The sequence below is a fragment of the Scyliorhinus torazame genome, chromosome 4 (genome assembly GCF_047496885.1).
Source record: "Scyliorhinus torazame isolate Kashiwa2021f chromosome 4, sScyTor2.1, whole genome shotgun sequence".
Taxonomy (NCBI): domain Eukaryota; kingdom Metazoa; phylum Chordata; class Chondrichthyes; order Carcharhiniformes; family Scyliorhinidae; genus Scyliorhinus; species Scyliorhinus torazame.
The window spans coordinates 108,978,330-108,998,801 of record NC_092710.1 but is presented as its reverse complement, the minus strand read 5'-3'; the positions used below and the strand labels follow the sequence as shown (position 1 = coordinate 108,998,801).

Here is a 20,472-nt window from a genome sequence, read left to right as displayed (position 1 = left end):
TTATACCTGGCACAAAGGTCCGTCATTTCAGGCTCAGTATATCACTATCAGCCATCTTCAGCTGTTTCATCGATGACCGACCTTCCAACATTTGGTCAGATGCGGCGTTGTTCGCTGATGACTGCACAATAGTCAGCACCATTTGCGACTCCTCAAACACTGAAGCAGTCCATGTGCAAATGCAGCCAATATCCAGGTTTGGGCTGACAAGCGCCGAGTAATATTTGTGCCACAAGTGCTAGGCAATGACCATCTCCAGTAAGAGCGAATCAAACCATCACCCCTTGACATTCAATGGCATCACCATCACCGAATCCCCCACTGTCAACATCCTGTGGGTTAACATTAACCGCAAACTGAACTGGACTATCCATACAAATACTGTAGCTACAAGAGCAGGTCAGAGGCTAGGAATCCAGCGGTGTGTAACTCGCCTCCTGACTCCCCAAACCCTGTCCAGCACCTACAAGGCACAAGTCAGGAGTGTGATGGAATACTCTCCACTTGCCGGGATGAGTGCAGCTCCAACAGCACTGAAGAAGCTTGACGCCATCCAGGACAAAGCAGCCTGCTTGGCACTCCTTCCACAAGAATTCACTCCCTCCACCACTGATGCTCAGTAGCAGTCATGTGTACCATGTAGAAGATGCACTGAAGGAACTCACCAAGGCTCTTACGCAGCACCATCCAAACTCACGACCACTGCCATCTAGAAGGACAAGGGCAGCAGATACCCGGGAACTCCACCACCTGGGAGTTCCCCTTCATGTCACTCACCATCCTGACTTTAAAATATATCACCTTCACTCACTGGGTCAAAATCCTGGCGCTCCCTCCCTAACAGCACAGTGGATGTACCTACACCACATGGACTGCAGTAGTTCAAGAAGGTGGCTCATCATCACCTTCTTAAGGGTAATTAGGGATGCGGATCAAATGCTGGCCTAACCAGAGAAGCCCGCATCCCATAAGAAATTAATTTACAAACTGTTCTTAGAGCGCAGTCGGGGTGGGGGTGGGCTGGCGCTGCCGAACCTCTGCAGCTATTATTGGGCAGCGAATACATCCATGATTCGGAAATGGGTAGTAGAGGGAGGGGGGGGCAGCGTGGAAACGGTTGGAGGCGTCTTGCAGGGATACTAGCCTGGGGGCATTGATAATGGCACCGCTGCCGCTCCCGCCAACACGGTACACCATGAGCCCGGTGGTGATGGTGACATTGAGGATCTGGGGTCAGTGGAGACGGCACAGGGGTATGGTAGGGGCCTCAGTCTGGACCCCGATACGAAACAATCACAGGTTCGTTCCAGGTAGAATAGATGGTGGGTTCCTAAGCAGGTATTAAAAGGATGGGGGACTTGTTTATTGACGGGACTTTTGCTAGCCTGAGGGCGCTGGAAGAGAAATTTGGGTTCCCCCCAGGGAATACCTTTAGGTACCTGCAGGTCCGGGCTTTCGTGAGGAAGCAAACAAAGAAAGAACAAAGAACAAAGAAATGTACAGCACAGGAACAGGCCCTTCGGCCCTCCAAGCCCGTGCCGACCATACTGCCCGACTAAACTACAATCTTCTACACTTCCTGGGTCCGTATCCTTCTATTCCCATCCTATTCATATATTTGTCAAGATGCCCCTTAAATGTCCCTATCGTCCCTGCCTCCACTACCTCCTCCGGTAGTGAGTTCCAGGCACCCACTACCCTCTGCGTAAAAAACTTGCCTCGTACATCTACTCTAAACTTTGCCCCTCTCACCTTAAACCTATGCCCCCTAGTAATTGACCCCTCTACCCTGGGGAAAAGCCTCTGACTATCCACTCTGTCTATGCCCCTCATAATTTTGTATACCTCTATCAGGTCGCCCCTCAACCTCCTTCGTTCCAGTGAGAACAAACCGAGTTTATTCAATCGCTCCTCATAGCTTATGCCCTCCATACCAGGCAACATTCTGGTAAATCTCTTCTGCACCCTCTCTAAAGCCTCCACATCCTTCTGGTAGTGTGGCGACCAGAATTGAACACTATACTCCAAGTGTGGCCTAACTAAGGTTCTATACAGCTGCAACATGACTTGCCAATTCTTATACTCAATGCCCCGGCCAATGAAGGCAAGCATGCCGTATGCCTTCTTGACTACCTTCTCCACCTGTGTAGCCCCTTTCAGTGATCTGTGGACCTGTACTCCTAGATCTCTTTGACTTTCAATACTCTTGAGGGTTCTACCATTCACTGTATATTCCCTACCTGCATTAGCCCTTCCAAAATGCATTACCTCACATTTGTCCAGGTTAAACTCCATCTGCCATCTCTCCGCCCAAGTCTCCAGACAATCTAAATCCTGCTGTATCCTCAGACAGTCCTCATCGCTATCTGCAATTCCACCAACCTTTGTGTCGTCTGCAAACTTACTAATCAGACCAGTTACATTTTCCTCCAAATCATTTATATATACTACAAATAGCAAAGGTCCCAGCACTGATCCCTGTGGAACACCACTGGTCACAGCCCTCCAATTAGAAAAGCATCCCTCCATTGCTACCCTCTGCCTTCTATGGCCTAGCCAGTTCTGTATCCACCTTGCCAGTTCACCCCTGATCCCGTGTGACTTCACCTTTTGTACTAGTCTACCATGAGGGACCTTGTCGAAGGCCTTACTGAAGTCCATATAGACAACATCTACTGCCCTACCTGCATCAATCATCTTAGTGACCTCCTCGAAAAACTCTATCAAGTTAGTGAGACACGACCTCCCCTTCACAAAACCGTGCTGCCTCTCACTAATACGTCCATTTGCTTCCAAATGGGAGTAGATCCTGTCTCGAAGAATTCTCTCCAGTAATTTCCCTACCACTGAAGTAAGGCTCACCGGCCTGTAGTTCCCGGGATTATCCCTGCCACCCTTCTTAAACAGAGGAACAACATTGGCTATTCTCCAGTCCTCCGGGACATCCCCTGAAGACAGCGAGGATCCAAAGATTTCTGTCAAGGCCTCAGCAATTTCCTCTCCAGCCTCCTTCAGTATTCTGGGGTAGATCCCATCCGGCCCTGGGGACTTATCTACCTTAATATTTTTTAAGACACCCAACACCTCGTCTTTTTGGATCACAATGTGACCCAGGCTATCTACACCCCCTTCTCCAGACTCAACATCTACCAATTCCTTCTCTTTGGTGAATACTGATGCAAAGTATTCATTTAGTACCTCGCCCATTTCCTCTGGCTCCACACATAGATTCCCTTGCCTATCCTTCAGTGGGCCAACCCTTTCCCTGGCTACCCTCTTGCTTTTTATGTAAGTGTAAAAAGCCTTGGGATTTTCCTTAACCCTAAAGGTTAAGCAGGTGGGGGAATTTCCGCTGCTACCGGCCCGGAGGATACAGGACAGGGTGGTCTCGGGCATGTGGGTAGGGGACGGAAAGGTATCGGACATATACCAGGAGGTGGAGGATGCCTCGGTGGAAGAGCTGAAGGGCAAGTGGGAGGAGGAGCTGGGTGAAGAGCTGGCTGAGGGCCTGTGGGCAGATGCCCTGGGCAGGGTCAATTCCTACTCATCTTGTGCCAGGCTTAGCTTGATTCAGTTTAAGGTGGTGCGCCGGGCGCATATGACAGTGGCGAGAATGAGCAAGTTCTTTGGGGTAGAGGACAGTTGTGTGAGGTGATCAGGGAGCCCAGCAAACCATGTCCATATGTTTTGGGCATGCCCGGCACTTACAGAATTTTGGAGAGGCTTTGCAAAGGCTATGTCAAAGGTCTTGGACACTCGGGTAAAGCTGAGCTGGGGGATAGCGATATTTGGGATGTCAGAAGATCCGGGAGTGCAGGAGTCTAAAGAGGCCGGAGTCTTGGCCTTTGCCTCCTTGGTAGCCCGGAGGCAGCTCTTGTTAATGTGGAGGGACGCGAAACCCCCAAGTGTGGAGACTTGGGTCAGTGACATGGCTGGGTTTCTAAGTTTGGAAAGGATAAAGTTTGCCTTAAGAGGGTCCTTGCAGGGGTTCTCCAGGCGGTGTCAACCGTTCCTTGACTTTCTCGCGGAACATTAAAGTGGAGGTCAGCAGCAGCAGCAAACCAGAGGGGGAGGAGGTGGATAGATTTCACTGGTAAAGGGCAGATACCCCACCTTGTTTTAAGTTGTTAATTCGCCTTTTGCTTTTCTTTATTATTATTATTATGTTTTTGTTGCTTTCTTTCTGTAGTGGTTTGTAAAATTTTGTAAACATTTTGAATAAAAACAAATTTTTTAAAAAAGAAATGAATTTACAAAAAATATCTAGGACACGGGCAGCAGGCAAATGATAACATCACCACTGGCAAATAACTCTCCATGTTTCACCATCCTGACTTGGAATAAAATTGCTGTTCCTTCATTGGAGTCATAAATATGGAATTCCCTTCCTAACAGTACTGTAGGTGTACCTGCACCATGCGGTTCAAAAAGGCAGTTCAGCACCATGTTCATGAGGACAATTAGGGATGGGCAATAAATGCTGGCCCAGCCAGCGATGTCCACATCCTAGGAACAAATACAAAAAGTGGTCATAGAATTGTTGATGCAACATAGCAATCAATTAGTCTACAATAAATCCAGACATGAGGCAAAGAAAAGCCTAATAGTGGAGCTTCAAAACCACTTTTGCCCAGCAATGTTCAGGGCTTTATAAATGATTTCAATTTTTGTTTTTCTGTGTGATCTGTAACAAAGTTGTAAATAACTTGCAAGTTTGAGTTATTGAAGGAGAATACTGAATTGTGTTATTGGATGACCTTTTTCCTTTATTATGAAATTATGTCTTTTGAATCTGACTTCACTGTGCTGTACTGAAGGAATGCTGCACTGTTGAAGGTGCAATCTTTCAGATGAGATGTTGAACTAAGGCTGGATCTGCTCTTTTGGATGGATGGAAAAGATCCCATGGGCATTATTTGAAGATGATCAGGGGCATTGTCCCTGGTGTCCCTGAACTAACATCACTGAGGCAGATTATCTGATGATTATCACACTGCTGTTTGAGGGAGCTTGGCTGCCACATTTCGTACATTACAATGTGACTGCACTTTAAAAGTACACAATTGACTTCAAGAACTTTGGGGCTTCTTGAGGCTATGTAAGGCGCTATATAAATAAAAAATATTTTCTTTTTTGCACAGCATTCAGAGTAGATTAGAACTGAAGAAGAAACTGGCCTGTAAACCATTTAAGTGGTACCTGGAAAATGTTTATCCTGAGCTAAGGTAGGTTTCTCATCCAGTTCTGATTCTCCAAGGCTGATATCTATGATAAATTTCTGTATGGTAAAGTGCTCTGAATAAGTTTCAAATGTTTAACCTGTACTGTTCTCAGAAGGTCAAGGGGCAGAGGTGAGTGCAGTGGCCATCACTAAGGAGAAATTGTGGGGGAAACAAAAGGTCTGAAGATGGATAGATCACCTGGACCGGATGGACTACACCTCAGGCTTCTGAAGGCGATAACTGAGTAAATTGTGGAGGCATTGGATGTAATCTTTCAGGAATCATTGTAGGCAGGGAGGGTTCCAGAGGACTGGAAAATGGCTAATGTAACACCCCTGTTTAAAAAGGGAGGCAGAAGATGGGAATTATAGGCCAGTTAGCCTGACCTTGGTCGTTGGTAAGATTTTAGAGTCCATTATTAAATATGAGATTGCGGAGTAATTGGAAGTGCATGGTAAAATAGGACTGAGTCAGCACGGCTTCGTCAAGGAGAGGTCATGTCTGACAAATCTGTTAAGAGTTCTTTGAGGAGGTAACAAGGAAGTTAGATAAAGGAGAACCAGTGGACTTGATCTGTTTAGTTTTCCAGAAGGCCTTTGACAAGGTGCTGTTAAAGGCTGTTAAATCAGTTAAGAGCCGGCTGGCACGGTGGCACAGTGGTTAGCACTGCAGCCTCACGGCGCCGAGGACCCAGTTCAATCCCAGCCCCGGGTCACTGTCCGTGTGGAGTTTGCTCATTCTCTCCTTGTCTGCGTGGGTTCCACCCCCACAACCCAAAGATGTGCAGGGTAGGTGGATTGGCCACGCTAAATTGCCCCTTGGAAAAAAAAAAGAATTTTAAATTAAAAAAAATAAAAATAAATTAAGAGCCCATGGTGTTACGAGTAAGATCCTGGCATGGACAGAGGTTTGGCTGACTGGCAGAAGGCAGAGAGTGGGGATAAAGGGGTCTTTTTCAGGATGGCAGCTGGTAACTAGCGGTGTTTCACAGGGGTTGGTGTTGGGGCCACAACTTTTCACAATATACATTAACGATCTGGAAGAAGGAACTGGGGGTACTGTTGGCAAGTTTGCAGTTGATATGCAGAGGGACGGGTAGTATTGAGGACGCAAGGGGGCTGCAGAAGGACTTGGACAGGCTAGGAGAGTGGGCAAAGAAGTGGCAGATGGAATACAATGTGGAAAAGTGTAAGGTAATGCACTTTGATTGGAAGAATGGAGACATAGACTATTTTCTAAATGGGAAAAGGTTTAGGAAATCAGAAACAAAGGGATTTAGGAGTCCTAGTTCAAGATTCTCTTAAGGTTAACGTGCAGGTTCAGTTGGCAGTTAGGAAGGCAAATGCAATGTTAGCATTCATGTCGAGAGGGCTAGACTTTTTTTCTCTTGAGGGTTTGCAAGTCTTTGGAGCCCTCCGCACCAAGAGTGGTGGAGCCAGGGTCAGTGAATATTGTTGGACAGAGATGGGTAGATGCTTTTTTAAAAAAATATATTTTATTCAAACTTTTTGGCCAAAAAAAAAAGTACAAAGGTTTTTCCCTTTTTACAACAATAAAACAATATAAATAACAGTGACCGTTTTTAACAAATAAATAAATAATATATAAACTAAATGGCAACTGCCATAACAAAAATAATAACTCTCCAGATAATAAAATCAAACAATCCAATATACATAACCAAGTACAAATATCTATACAAAAACACCCCTGAGGACCCACCCGAGCCCCCCCCCCCCCCCCCCCTGGGTTGCTGCTGTTACCTTCCCATTTCCTTTATCGTTCTGCGAGGTAGTTAATGAACGGTTGCCACCGCCTGGTGAACCCTTGAGCCGAACCCCTTAGTGCAAACTTTATCCGTTCTAGTTTTATAAACCCTGCCATGTCATTTATCCAGGTCTCCACGCCCGGGGGTTTGGCTTCCTTCCACATAAGCAATATCCTTCGCCGGGCTACTAGGGACGCAAAGGCCAAAACATCAGCCTCTCTCGCCTCCTGCACTCCCGGCTCTTCTGCAACCCCAAATATAGCCAACCCCCAGCTTGGCTCGACCCGGACCCCCACCACCTTCGAAAGCACATTCGCCACCCCCACCCAGAACCCCTGCAGTGCCGGGCATGACCAAAACATGTGGGTGTGGTTACTGGGCTTCTCGAGCATCTCCCACACCTATCCTCTACCCTGAAAAATTTACTGAGCCTTGCTCCGGTCATATGCGCCCTGTGCAAAACCTTGAATTGTATCAGGCTTAGCCTGGCGCACGAGGACAAAGAGTTTACCCTACGTAGGGCATCTGCCCACAGCCCCTCTTCAATCTCTTCTCCCAGCTCTTCTTCCCATTTTCCCTTCAGCTCATCCACCATGATCTCCCCCTCGTCCATCATTTCCCTGTATATATCCGACACCCTACCACCCCCCACCCATGTCCCTGAGATCACTCTATCCTGAATCTCCTGCGTCAGGAGCTGCGGGAATTCCCTCACCTGTTGCCTCGCAAAAGCCCTCAGTTGCATGTACCGAAATGCATTCCCTTGGGGCAACCCATATTTTTCCGTCAGCGCTCCCAGACTCGCAAACGTCCCGTCTAAGAACAGATCTCTCAGTTGCACAATCCCAGCTCTCTGCCATGCTCCAAATCCCCCATCTATTCTCCCCGGGACAAACCTATGATTATTTCTTATCGGGGACCGCACCGAGGCTCCCGTCCTTCCCCTATGCCGTCTCCACTGCCCCCAAACTTTCAGTGTTGCCACCACCACTGGACTTGTGGTGTATTTCTTCGGGGAGAACGGCAACCCCGCCGTCGCCAGTGCTTGTAGGCTGGTTCCTTTGCAGGACGCCATCTCTAATCTCTTCCACGCCGCTCCCTCCCCTTCTCCCATCCACTTACACACCATTGAGATATTGGCGGCCCAGTAGTATTCACTTAAGCTCGGTAGTGCCAGTCCCCCCCTATCCCTGCTACGCTGCAAAAAAACCCTCCTCACTCTCGGGACTTCCCAGCCCACACAAAACTCATGACACTTTTCTCGATTTTCTTGAAAAAAGCCTTCGTGACCATCACCGGGAGGCACTGGAACACAAAAAGGAATCTCGGGAGGACTACCATTTTGACCGCCTGCACCCTACCCACCAGTGACAGGGACACCATGTCCCATCTCTTAAAATCCTCCTCCATCTGTTCCACCAATCGTGTTAGATGAAGCCTATGTAAGGTTCCCCAACTCCTGGCTATCTGAATCCCTAAGTACCGGAAATCTCTTGTTACCTTCCTCAGCGGTAAATCATCTATTCCCCTGCTCTGCTCCCCCAGATGCACCACAAACAACTCACTCTTCCCCATATTCAATTTGTACCCCGAGAATTCCCCAAACTCCCTGAGTGTCTGCATTATCTCAGGCATCCCCTCCACTGGGTCCGCAACACACAGCAATAAATCATCTGCATACAAGGATACCCGGTGTTCTTCTCCTCCCCTGAGTACTCCCCTCCACTTCCTGGAGCCCCTCAGTCTTATGGCCAGGGGCTCAATTGCCAATGCAAACAGTAACGGAGACAGGGGACACCCCTGCCTCGTCCCTCTATAAAGACGGAAGTAGTCAGACCTCTGCCTGTTCGTGACCACACTCGCCACCGGGGCCCTATATAGCAGCTGTACCCATCCAATAAACCCTTCTCAAAAACCAAATCTCCTCAACACTTTCCACAGATAGTCCCACTCCACTCTGTCGAATGCTTTCTCGGCGTCCATCGCCACCACTATCTCCGCCTCCCCCTCTGGTGGGGGCATCATCATCACCCCTAGCAGCCTCCGTATGTTCGTGTTCAGCTGTCTCCCCTTAACGAACCCAGTTTGATCCTCGTGGACCACCCCCGGGACACAGTCCTCTATCCTCGTCGCCATCACCTTGGCCAGGAGCTTAGCATCTACGTTCAAAAGGGAAATGGGCCTGTAGGACCCACACTGCAGCGGGTCTTTCTCCTTCTTCAAAAGTAGCGATATCGTCGCCTCCGACATAGTCGGGGGCAACTTCCCCCTTTCCCTGGCCTCATTAAAGGTTCTCGTCAAAAGCGGGGCCAGTAAGTCCATATATTTCCTATAAAATTCCACCGGGAATCCATCCGGTCCCGGGGCCTTCCCCCCTGCATGCTCCCAATCCCCTTTACCACCTCCTCCATCTCAATCTGTGCTCCCAGTCATGCCCTCTCCTGCTCCTCCACCTTCGGGAATTCCAGCTGATCCAGGAAACACATCATTCCCTCCTTCCCTTCCGAGGGCTGAGCCTTATATAATCTCTCATAGAATGCCTTGTTCACTCTCTCCGCTCCCTGTTCCATCTCTCCCTCTTCATCTCTCACCCCCCCTATCTCCCTCGCCGCTCCCCTCTTCCTCAATTGGTGGGCCAGTTGCCGACTCGCCTTCTCTCCATACTCATACTGTACACCCTGTGCCCTCCTCCACTGTGCCTCTGCCTTACCCGTGGTCAGCAGGTCAAATTCCACATGTAACCTTTGTCTTTCCCTGTACAGTCCCTCCTCCGGTGCCTCTGCATATTGCCTGTCCACCCTCAGAAGTTCTCTCAACAATCGCTCCCTTTCTTTACCCTCTTGCTTCCCTTTACGTGCCCTTATGGATATCAGTTCCCCTCTGACCACCGCCTTCAACGCCTCCCAGACCACTCCCACCTGAACCTCTCCGTTGTCATTAAGCTCCAAGTACCTTTCGATACACCCCCTCACCCTTAGACATACCCCCTCATCCGCCAATAAGCCCATATCCATTCTCCAGAGTGGGTGCTGTTCTTTTTCCTCTCCTACCTCCAGGTCTACCCTATGTGGAGCGTGGTCCGAAATGGCTATGGCCGTATACTCCGTCCCTGTCACCTTCGGAATTAGTGCCCTTCCCAAGACAAAAAGGTCTATCAGTGAATATACCTTGTGAACATGGGAGAAAAATGAGAACTCCTTACTCCTAGGCCTAATAAATCTCCAGGGGTCTAGTCCTCCCATCTGCTCCATGAAGTCCTTGAGCACCCTGGCCGCTGCCGTCCTCCTCCCGGTCCTGGACCTCGACCGGTCCAGCCCTGGATCAAGCACCGTATTGAAGTCTCCCCCCATTACCAACTTTCCCGCCTCCAGGTCCGGGATACGCCCCAACATACGCCTCATAAAATTTGCATCATCCCAGTTCGGGGCGTATACGTTCACCAGAACCACCGCCTCCCCTTGCAATCTGCCACCCACCATCACATATCTACCCCCACTATCCGCCACTATGGTCTTTGCCTCAAACAGTACCCGTTTCCCCACCAGGATAGCCACCCCCCTGTTCTTCGCATCCAAACCCGAATGAAACACCTGCCCCACCCATCCTTTACGTAGTCTGACCTGGTCTATCAGTTTCAGGTGCGTCTCCTGCAACATAACCACATCTGCCTTTAATTTCTTTAGGTGTGCGAGTACCCGTGCCCTTTTAATTGGCCCGTTCAGCCCTCTCACGTTCCACGTGATCAGCCGGGTTGGGGGGCTTTTTACCCCCTCCCCCCTTGTCGACTAGCCATCCCCTTTTTTAACCCAGCTCCTCACCCGGTTCCCACATACCTGTATATCCCACCGACGGTGCCCCCCCCCCCGTCTCGACCACCCCATCCCATAACAGCTCCCCCTTCTCCTTAGCAGCAGCAACCCAGTTAACCCCCCCCCCCCCCGCCCCGCTAGATCCCCCTCTAGCGTAGTTGCACCCCTCATGTTGCTCCCAGAAGTCAGCGAACTGTGGCTGACCTCGGCTTCCCCCCTTGCCCTCGGCCCCCACTGTGCGAGGCCCCCTCCTTCCTGCGCCCCTGTTCCCGCCACAATTACCATAGCGCGGGAGCAAAGCCCGCGTTTCCCACTCGGCCCCGCCCCTAATGGCGCATTTCCCTTCTTCCCCTTTCCTTCCCACCAGCGCCCACAGTTCCTCATTCTCTCCCCCCCCCCCCCAACATGGGGAAGAGAGAAAAGTTACAGGATTAAAGAATTAACAAATTGAAAAATCATCTCCCCTCCCCCCCCCCCCCCCCCCTTTTTCCCTCACCCCACATAATCACCCCACCACTTTGTCCCAGAAGCTCTTTCTCTCGCCAGACTATTCCAGCTTCTCGTCCACAATGAATGTCCACGCCTCTTCTGCCGTCTCAAAGTAGTGGTGCTTCCCTTGGTGTGTGACCCACAGTCTCGCCGGTTGCAACATTCCAAATTGAACCTTTTTGTGAAGCACCGCCTTAGCCCGATTGAAACTTGCCCTCCTTCTCGCCACCTCCGCACTCCAATCCTGGTATACGCGGATCACCGCGTTCTCCCACCTACAGCTCCGAGTTTTCTTCGCCCATCTGAGGACCGTCTCTCTGTCGTTGTAGCGGAGAAACCTCACCACTATAGCTCGAGGTATTTCTCCAGCCTTTGGTCTTCGTGCCAGAACTCGATAGGCTCCCTCCACCTCCAAAGGGCCTGTCGGGGCCTCCGATCCCATTAGCGAGTGAAGCATCGTGCTTACATATGCCCCGACGTCCGCCCCCTCTGCGCCTTCGGGAAGACCCAGGACTCTTAAAATCTTCCTCCTCGAATTATTCTCCAGTGCTTCCAACCTCTCCACACACCTTTTGTGTTGTGCCTCGTGCATCTCTGTCTTCACCACCAGGCCCTGTGTTTCATCTTCGTTTTCAGCAGTCTTTGCCTTCACGACCCAAAGCTCCAGCTCCTGGGTCCTCTGCTCCTCCTTTAGCCCTTCAATCGCCTGTAATATCGGGGCCAACACTTCCTTCTTCAACTCCTTCTTCAGCTCTTCCACACAGCGCCGCAGGAACTCTTGTTGCTCCGGGCCCTATAACAAACGGCTACCTTCCGACGCCATCTTGCTTCGAGCTTCCCTTCCTTGCCGCTGCTCCAGAGGATCTTCTGCAATCCGGCCGCTATCCTCTCCTTTTTCCATGTGTGTCCGGGGGGATTCCCTTCTGGTTTACCGCACAGTGATTTTGGCCGTTTAAATTGCCGTTGGGGCTCCTATCAAGAGCCCAAAAGTCCGTTCCAACGGGAGGTGCCGAAACGTGCGACTCAGCTGGTCATTGCCGCATCCGGAAGTCCGAGATGGGTAGATTCTTGATGAACAGGAGAGTCAAAAGGAGGCAGAATATGGAGTTGAGGTATCAGCCATGAACTTCTCAAATGGCGGAGCAGGTTTGAGGGACAGAATAGTCTGCTCCTGTTCTTAATTTGTATGTTCAGAGAGGTGCTTGTTATTTTTTTCCTAACTGCAGCCCCCATGATATATTCCAGATGTTATTGTGAACATGATTTTCCCACTGTGCACGACGGCTAGTATAATGGGGTGCCACTACCACACAACTCAATTATGAAGACTGCTGTAGATCAGTAATGAATAAAACAAAACTGCATGCAATGCAACTAACTTTCTTTGAACACAGTCAGTGCTTAATACAAAATATAAACTCACATCATTTAAAAGGGATTAGAAGAGTTTCGGTACACAAAAGATAAGTTTGTTCCTGCATTCAATGGACCTGAACATGGTGTGAACTAATGAATAAACACATCTGGTTCTACTCGAACACCTAAAAAGCTATTGACATAGACATCGAATTTACAGTGCAGAACCGGCAACTTAGAACATAGAACATAACAGCGCAGTACAGGCCCTTCGGCCCTCGATGTTGCGCCGACCTGTGAAACCACTCTAAAGCCCATCTACACTATTCCCTTATCGTCCATATGTCTATCCAATGACCATTTGAATGCCCTTAGTGTTGGCGAGTCCACTACTGTTGCAGGCAGGGAATTCCACGTCCTTACTACTCTCCGAGTAAAGAACCTACCTCTGACATCTGTCCTATATCTATCTCCCCTCAATTTAAAGCTATGTCCCCTCGTGCTAGACATCACCATCCGAGGAAAAAGGCTCTCACTGTCCACCCTATCCAATCCTCTGATCATCTTGTATGCCTCAATTATGTCACCTCTTAACCTTCTCTCTAACGAAAACAGCCTCAAGTCCCTCAGCCTTTCCTCATAAGATCTTCCCTCCATACCAGGCAACATTCTGGTAAATCTCCTCTGCACCCTTTCCAATGCTTCCACATCCTTCCTATAATGCGGCGACCAGAATTGCATGCAATACTCCAAATGCGGCCGCACCAGAGTTTTGTACAGCTGCAACATGACCTCATGGCTCCGAAACTCAACCCCTCTACCAATAAAAGCTAACACACCGTACGCCTTCTTAACAACCCTCTCAACCTGGGTGGCAACTTTCAGGGATCTATGCACATGGACACCTAGATCTCTCTGCTCATCCACACAGCCAAGAATCTTACCATTAGCCCAGTACTCTGTCTTCCTGTTATTCCTTCCAAAATGAATCACCTCACACTTTTCTGCATTAAACTCCATTTGCCACCTCTTAGCCCAGCACTGCAGCTTATCTATGTCCCTCTGTAACTTGTAACATCCTTCCGCACGGGGCAGCACGGTAGCATTGTGGATAGCACAATTGCTTCACAGCTCCAGGGTCCCAGGTTTGATCCCGGCTTGGGTCGCTGTCTGCGGAGTCTGCACATCCTCCCCGTGTGTGCGTGGGTTTCCTCCGGGTGCTCCGGTTTCCTCCCACAGTCCAAAGATATGCAGGTTAGGTGGATTGGCCGTGATAAATTGCCCTTCGTGTCCAAAATTGCCCTTAGTGTTGGGTGGGGTTACTGGGTTATGGGGATCGGGTGGAGGTGTTGACCTTGGGTAGGGTGCTCTTTCCAAGAGCCGGTGCAGACTCGATGGGCCGAATGGCCTCCTCCTGCACTGTAAATTCTATGATAATCCGCACTGTCCACAACTCCACCTCTCAGCCCAGCGCTGCAGCTTATCTATGTCCCTCTGTAACTTGTAACATCCTTCCGCACTGTCCACAACTCCACCGACTTTAGTGTCATCTGCAAATTTACTCACCCATCCATCTACGCCCTCCTCCAGGTCATTTATAAAAATGACAAACAGCAGTGGCCCCAAAACAGATCCTTGTGGTACACCACTAGTAACTGGACTCCAGTCTGAACATTTCCCATCAATCACCACCCTTTGTCTTCTTCCAGCTAGCCAATTTCTGATCCAAACTGCTAAATCACCCTGAATCCCATGCCTCCGTATTTTCTGTAGTAGCCTACCGTGGGGAACCTTATCAAACGCTTTACTGAAATCCATATACACCACATCAACTGCTTTACCCTCATCCACCTGTTTGGTCACCTTCTCAAAGAACTCAATAAGGTTTGTGAGGCACGACCTACCCTTCACAAAACCGTGTTGACTATCTCTAATCAAATTATTCCTTTCCAGATGATTATACATCCTATCTCTTATAAACCTTTCCAAGATTTTGCCCACAACAGAAGTAAGGCTCACTGGTCTATAGTTACCTGGGCTGTCTACTCCCCTTCTTGAACAAGGGGATAACATTTGCTATCCTCCAGTCTTCTGGCACTATTCCTGTTGACAAAGATGACTTAAAGATCAAAGCCAAAGGCTCAGCAATCTCCTCCCTAGCTTCCCAGAGAATCCTAGGATAAATCCCATCCGGCCCAGGGGACTTATCTATTTTCACACTTTCCAGAATTGCTAACACCTCCCTATGAACCTCAAGCCCTTTCTAGTCTAGTAGCCTGAATCTCAGTATACTCCTCGATAACCTTGTCTTTTTCCTGTGTGAATACTGATGAAAAATATTCATTTAGCACCTCTCCTATCTCTTCGGACTCCAAGCACAACTTCCCACTACTGTCCTTGACTGGCCCTAGTCATTCGTTTATTCCTGACATTTCTATAGAAAGCTTTAGGGTTATCCTTGATCCTACCTGCCAAAGACTTCTCATGTCCCCTCCTGGCTCTTCTTAGCTCTCTAGGTCCTTCCTAGCTAACTTCTAACTCTCGAAAGTCCTAACTGAACCTTCATGTCTCATCTTTACATAAGCCTCCTTCTTCCTCTTGACAAGTGTTTTGACTGCTTTAGTAAACCACGGTTCCCTTGCTCAACCACTTCCTCCCTGCCTGACAGGTACATACTTATCAAGGACACGCAGTTGCTGTTCCTTGAACAAGCTCCACATTTTCATTGTGCTTATCCCCTGCAGTTTTCCTCTCCATCCGATGCATCCTAAGCCTCATCGCATCATAATTGCCTTTCCCCAGATATAACTCTTGCCCTGCGGTATATACCTATCCCTTGCCGTCACTAAAGTAAACATAATCGAATTGTGGTCACTATCACCAAAGTGCTCACCTACCTCCAAATCTAACACCTGTCCTGGTTCATTACCCAGTACCAAATCAAATATGGCCTCGCCTCTCGTTGGCCTATCTACATACTGTGTCAGGAAACCCTCCTGCACACATTGGACAAAAACGGACCCCTCTAAAGTAGAACTATAGCGTTTCCAGTCAATATTTGGAAAGTTAAAGTCCCCCATAAGAACGACCCTGTTGCTTTCGCTCCTATCCTGAATCATCTTTCCAATCCTTTCCTCTATATCTCTAGAGCTTTTCAGAGGCCTATAGAAAACCCCTAACAGGGTGACCTCTCCTTTCCTTTTTCTAACCTCAGCCCATACTACCTCAGTAGACGAGTCCTCATCAAACGTCCTTTCTGCCACCGTAATACTGTCCTTGACTAGCAATGCCACCCCTCCCCCTCTTTTACCACCTTCCCTGAGCTGACTGAAATATCTAAACCCCGGCACCTGCAACAACAATTCCTGTCCCTGCTCTATCCATGTTTCCGAAATGGCCACAACATCGAAGTCCCAGATACCAACCCATGCCGCAAGTTCACCCATCTTATTCCGGATGCTCCTGGCATTGAAGAAGACACACTTTAAACCACCTTGCTGCCTGCCGGTACACTCCTGCAACTTTGAAACCTTATTCATGACCTCACTACTCTCAACTTCCTGTATACTGGAGCTACAATTCAGGTTCCCAAGTCCCTTCTGAACTAGTTTAAACCCTCCCGAAGAGCATTAGCAAATTCCCCCCCCCTCCCCCAAGGATATTAGTACCCCTCTGGTCCAGGTGTAGACCATCCCGTCTGTAGAGGTCCCACCGTCCCCAGAATGAGCCCCAATTATACAGAAATCTGAAACCCTCCTGCACCATCCCTCTAGCCACGTGTTCAACTCCTCTCTCTCCCTATTCCTCGTCTCGCTTTCACGTGGCACGGGTAACAACCCAGAGATAATAACTCTGTTTGTCCTAGATCTAAGTTTCCACCCTGGCTCCCTGAATTCCTTCCTTACATCCCTATCCCTTTTCCAACTATGTTGTTGGTACCTATGTGGACCACGACTTGGGGCTGCTCCCCCTCCCCCTTAAGGATTCCGAAAACACGATCCGAGACATCACGCACCCTGGCACCTGGGAGGCAACACACAAACCGCGAGTCTCTCTCGTTCCCACAGAATCTATCAATCCCCCTAACTATGGAGTCTCCAATGACTAATGCTCTACTCCTCTCCCCCCTTCCCTTCTGAGCAGCAGGGACAGACTCTGTGCCAGAGACCTGTACCCCATGGCTTACCCCTGGTAAGTCCCGTCCCCCCCCAAACAGTATCCAGAGCGGTATACTTGTTACTAAGGGGAACGACCACAGGGATCCCTGTACTGACTGCTTCCTCCCAGCCCCATTCACCGTCACCCATCTATCTTTATTCTTCGGAGTAACTACATCCCTGAAGCTTCTATCTATGACCACCTCTGCTTCCCGAATGATCCGAAGTTCATCCAACTCCAGCTCCAGCTCCCTAATGCGGTTTCTGAGGAGCTGGAGATGGGTGCACTTCCCACAGATGAAATCAGCAGGGACACTGACGGCGTCCCTCACCTCAAACATTCTGCAGGAGGAACAGTGCACTACCTTCCCTGCCATCCCCTCTAGATAAAAAAAAAGAAAGAGCTTACCTGTTATTCACGCCCCTTCTCAGCAAGCACTCACTCAGCAACCTCTGCGCCCCGCACGATAAAACCGGAGGGAAAATAAAAGAAAAACTACTTACCAGTCACCAGCCAATCCCTTACCTGCAGGCTGTGACATCACGGTTCAACTTCTTTCTACTTCTACCTGCCCTCGAGCCTTCCTCTTGATCTTTACAGCGGGTTTTTTTTGGTTAGAGGAGGGGGTAGGGAGTGAAACACTGAAGAAGTGTTTCGGGTTTAAGTGTCACTTGACAACAGCTCCTGCACAAACCACCTTCAAATTAGGGTGAGCACAACAGATGTATGCAAACTTCCCCCGCAATAGCCAATCAGCAGCTCCGCTCTACTGCCCTCTGCTGGATGCTTGTCTTCACTTGAACAGCTAGGGTCTCTTGCTCAGGTACACCTTGAAGTTAGGGTGAGCACAACAAATGTATGCAAATTGCCCCCGCAACAGCCAATCAGCAGCTCCGCTCTACTGCCCTCTGCTGGATGCTTGGCTTCACTTGAAATAAAAATAAAATTAATGAAAAGTTCACTTTTTGGCTGATACAAGCAGCTAAGTGTTGGGGACTGTAATAACTCAAGAGTTGCTAACATTCAAACCCCTTCCTTCCCAGTTCACAACAACACGTTTAAGTGGGAGACACTTGGTGGAGTATAGGGAACAGCTTTATTGATGTAAAGATCGGTGATCTAATCTGAGATGCAAATAAGTTTGTTGACTAGGCATTAAATCACCAAGATGTCCATTGTCTAGCATAGGACTGTCCAGGATTCCCAGCAAGAATTAGTCTGGCAGGGTGGAAATTGAGCTACTTACCAGTTGGTATGTTAGAAAGACGCGAATGATTCCAAGTTTTGGTGCTTTCTACCAGGCAGTTACAATGCACAGGCAGAAGCCTGACAATAGGTAGCCACACCAACCTCTCTAGAGAATGGTGCAAGGAGATGTAACTGATTAAAAAGCATGTGAGAGGGGGGAAGGAACCAGACTGGCCATACAGATAAAAGAAGCAGATGGAAAATGCCTCGACTTCCTACTCTGTTTCTATTAGCAAAGCCAGTTCATGCAAAGTGATTACTTAGCTCATCTAAGAACAGAAGACACTAAAAATGCTCATCACGTTTGGTAGCATCTGTGGAGAGAGAAAACCAGTTAACCTTTCAAGTCAGTGACCTCTCATCCGTGTTGGACGATGTTGGAGGTTTTAAGCAAGCACAGAGTCGAGAAAAGAGGGGAGAAAGAACAGAATGAACGGCAAGACCAGTGATTTGGTAGAAGGCAGGAGAGATTACATGGCATAAGAAATGTGTTAATGGGACAAGTAAAGAGATGAAACTGAGTATGGTGGAGGTTACAACAGAACCAGATGCTGCCAACTTGCTGAATGTTCCCAGCACTTTTCATTTACACTTCAAATTTCCAGCATTCACAGTATTTCTGGTGATTACTTACCTTTTGTCTGGTTGCCCCCTTTAAATATAGTTCCGAAATTCCTGTTTATAAAAACCTCCATTACTTTGCTGTTCTTATTTTTAGCCTGTCACCATTTCTGTGTCTGTATGTACCTTGTTTTCATACATATGTCACACTAGTGTTTGTGATATTTAGTGCCTGTTTGTTTTAAAAGACTTAAGTACAAACTTAGAGTCTGGTCTCTGTGGGCTAAGGTAGAGAGGGGGGCAGTCGCAGTTGGTGTTTTTTTTACAGATGAGCCACACGGATTATACCACACACCTAGCCAAGCCAGGGCCCTTGTGCAGTGTCTTTGATTGACTGGACTGCAAGGCAGGAACAAAGCCCCAGTCACCCTGAGGAGAGGCTTTGTATAAGTACACAAGCAGGTACGCAAACACACACACGCATATATACAAATGCATCTGTGCATGCAAACCTATTTACGCACACGCGCAACTATAGAGATGTTGCTCATAAGCACACCGGTCCTCGTTTTCCATTATGACCGGAATTCTCCGGCGGTTGCGATTCACTGTTCCCGCCTGCAGTGCACCCCTGCCTGTAGGTTTCTTGGCAGCACAGGCTGGCTTCAGTGGGGAAATCCCATTGACAAGCAGTGGGAGTAATGATGGGGCTGGGGGACTGGAGAATTCAACCCTATCTTCATTTACCTACAGCAGAAACTTTACCGCAGTTCTTGTCCCATTAAGATGGGCATTCTCAGGCGGCACAGTGGTTAGCAGAGGACCTGGGTTCAATCCCGGCCTTGGGTCACTGTCCGTGTGGAGTTTGCATATCCTTCCCATGTCTGCGTGGGTCTCACCCCCACAACTCAAAGATGTGCAGGGTAGGTGGATTGGCCATGCCAAATTGCCTCTTAATTGGAAAAATTGGGTACCTTAAATTTAAAAAATAGGTGAACATTCTTTCACTTCTACATCTTTCGGATGAGTCAGTATACCAAGGTCCCATCCACGCTCAGGCAAGTATAAAAGACCCCCACAGTACTATTTGAAGAAGAGCAGGAATGTTTTTATTGGCGTCCTGACTAATATTGGTCCCTCTATTAACATTACTAAATGATTATCACTTTGGATCTAATAATAATAATAATCGCTTGTCACAAGTAGGCTTCAGTGAAGTTACTGTGAAAAGCCCCTAGTCGCCACATTCCGCCACCTGTTCAGGGAGGCTGGTACGGGAATTCAACCGTGCTGCTGCCTTGTTCTGCATTACAAGCCAGCTGTTTAGCCCACTATGCTAAACCATATGGGACCATATATGTAAATTAGCTGCCACATTTTCTTTATTACAACAGTGACTGCACTTCAAAAAAAGTACTTTGTTGTGTTAGACTGGAGGGAGATCAATTTACAAAGTCTTGATTTCCCCTCTCACTACCTGGCCATAAGCAGAAAGGTGTTTTGATTTCTGATTTTCCCTTTTATAAAGTGGGAGCGTATTTGCCCCAACACCTCATTTTCGAGTGTTCCAATCCTCTATAAATAACCCCACAGCAAACACAAGATAAGGTAAAATAAGGTTGGTTTATTTTACACACACATAAAACATGGGATGGGGGTTTCACAATATCCACCCCTTTTGCGCTCATACAATAGAAAAGGGAAAGGGCAAGACCACAATAAAAATAGGAGTTGTGGTTTCATGCAAGGTCAGAGTCCAGAATCAAAAGTCCAATGGTGTATTCCTTCAAAGGGTAGCAGGCTAACTGTTGCAGGATCATCCCTCTTTCCAGAAGTGAGCACTTCCATGATGGGAGAAGGC

At 48.4% G+C, this 20,472-nt stretch overlaps 1 protein-coding gene across 1 annotated transcript in view; it reads left to right on the top strand.

Annotated features, from left to right (window-relative positions):
* galnt2 (UDP-N-acetyl-alpha-D-galactosamine:polypeptide N-acetylgalactosaminyltransferase 2) overlaps nucleotides 1–20,472 on the top strand; it is a 168,442-nt gene that overhangs the window by 142,818 nt on the left and 5,152 nt on the right. Inside the window, exon 13 of the mRNA XM_072498458.1 lies at nucleotides 5,142–5,225. Within this exon, the coding sequence (XP_072354559.1) occupies nucleotides 5,142–5,225 (84 nt within the window). The remainder of the gene's footprint in view (nucleotides 1–5,141; nucleotides 5,226–20,472) is intronic.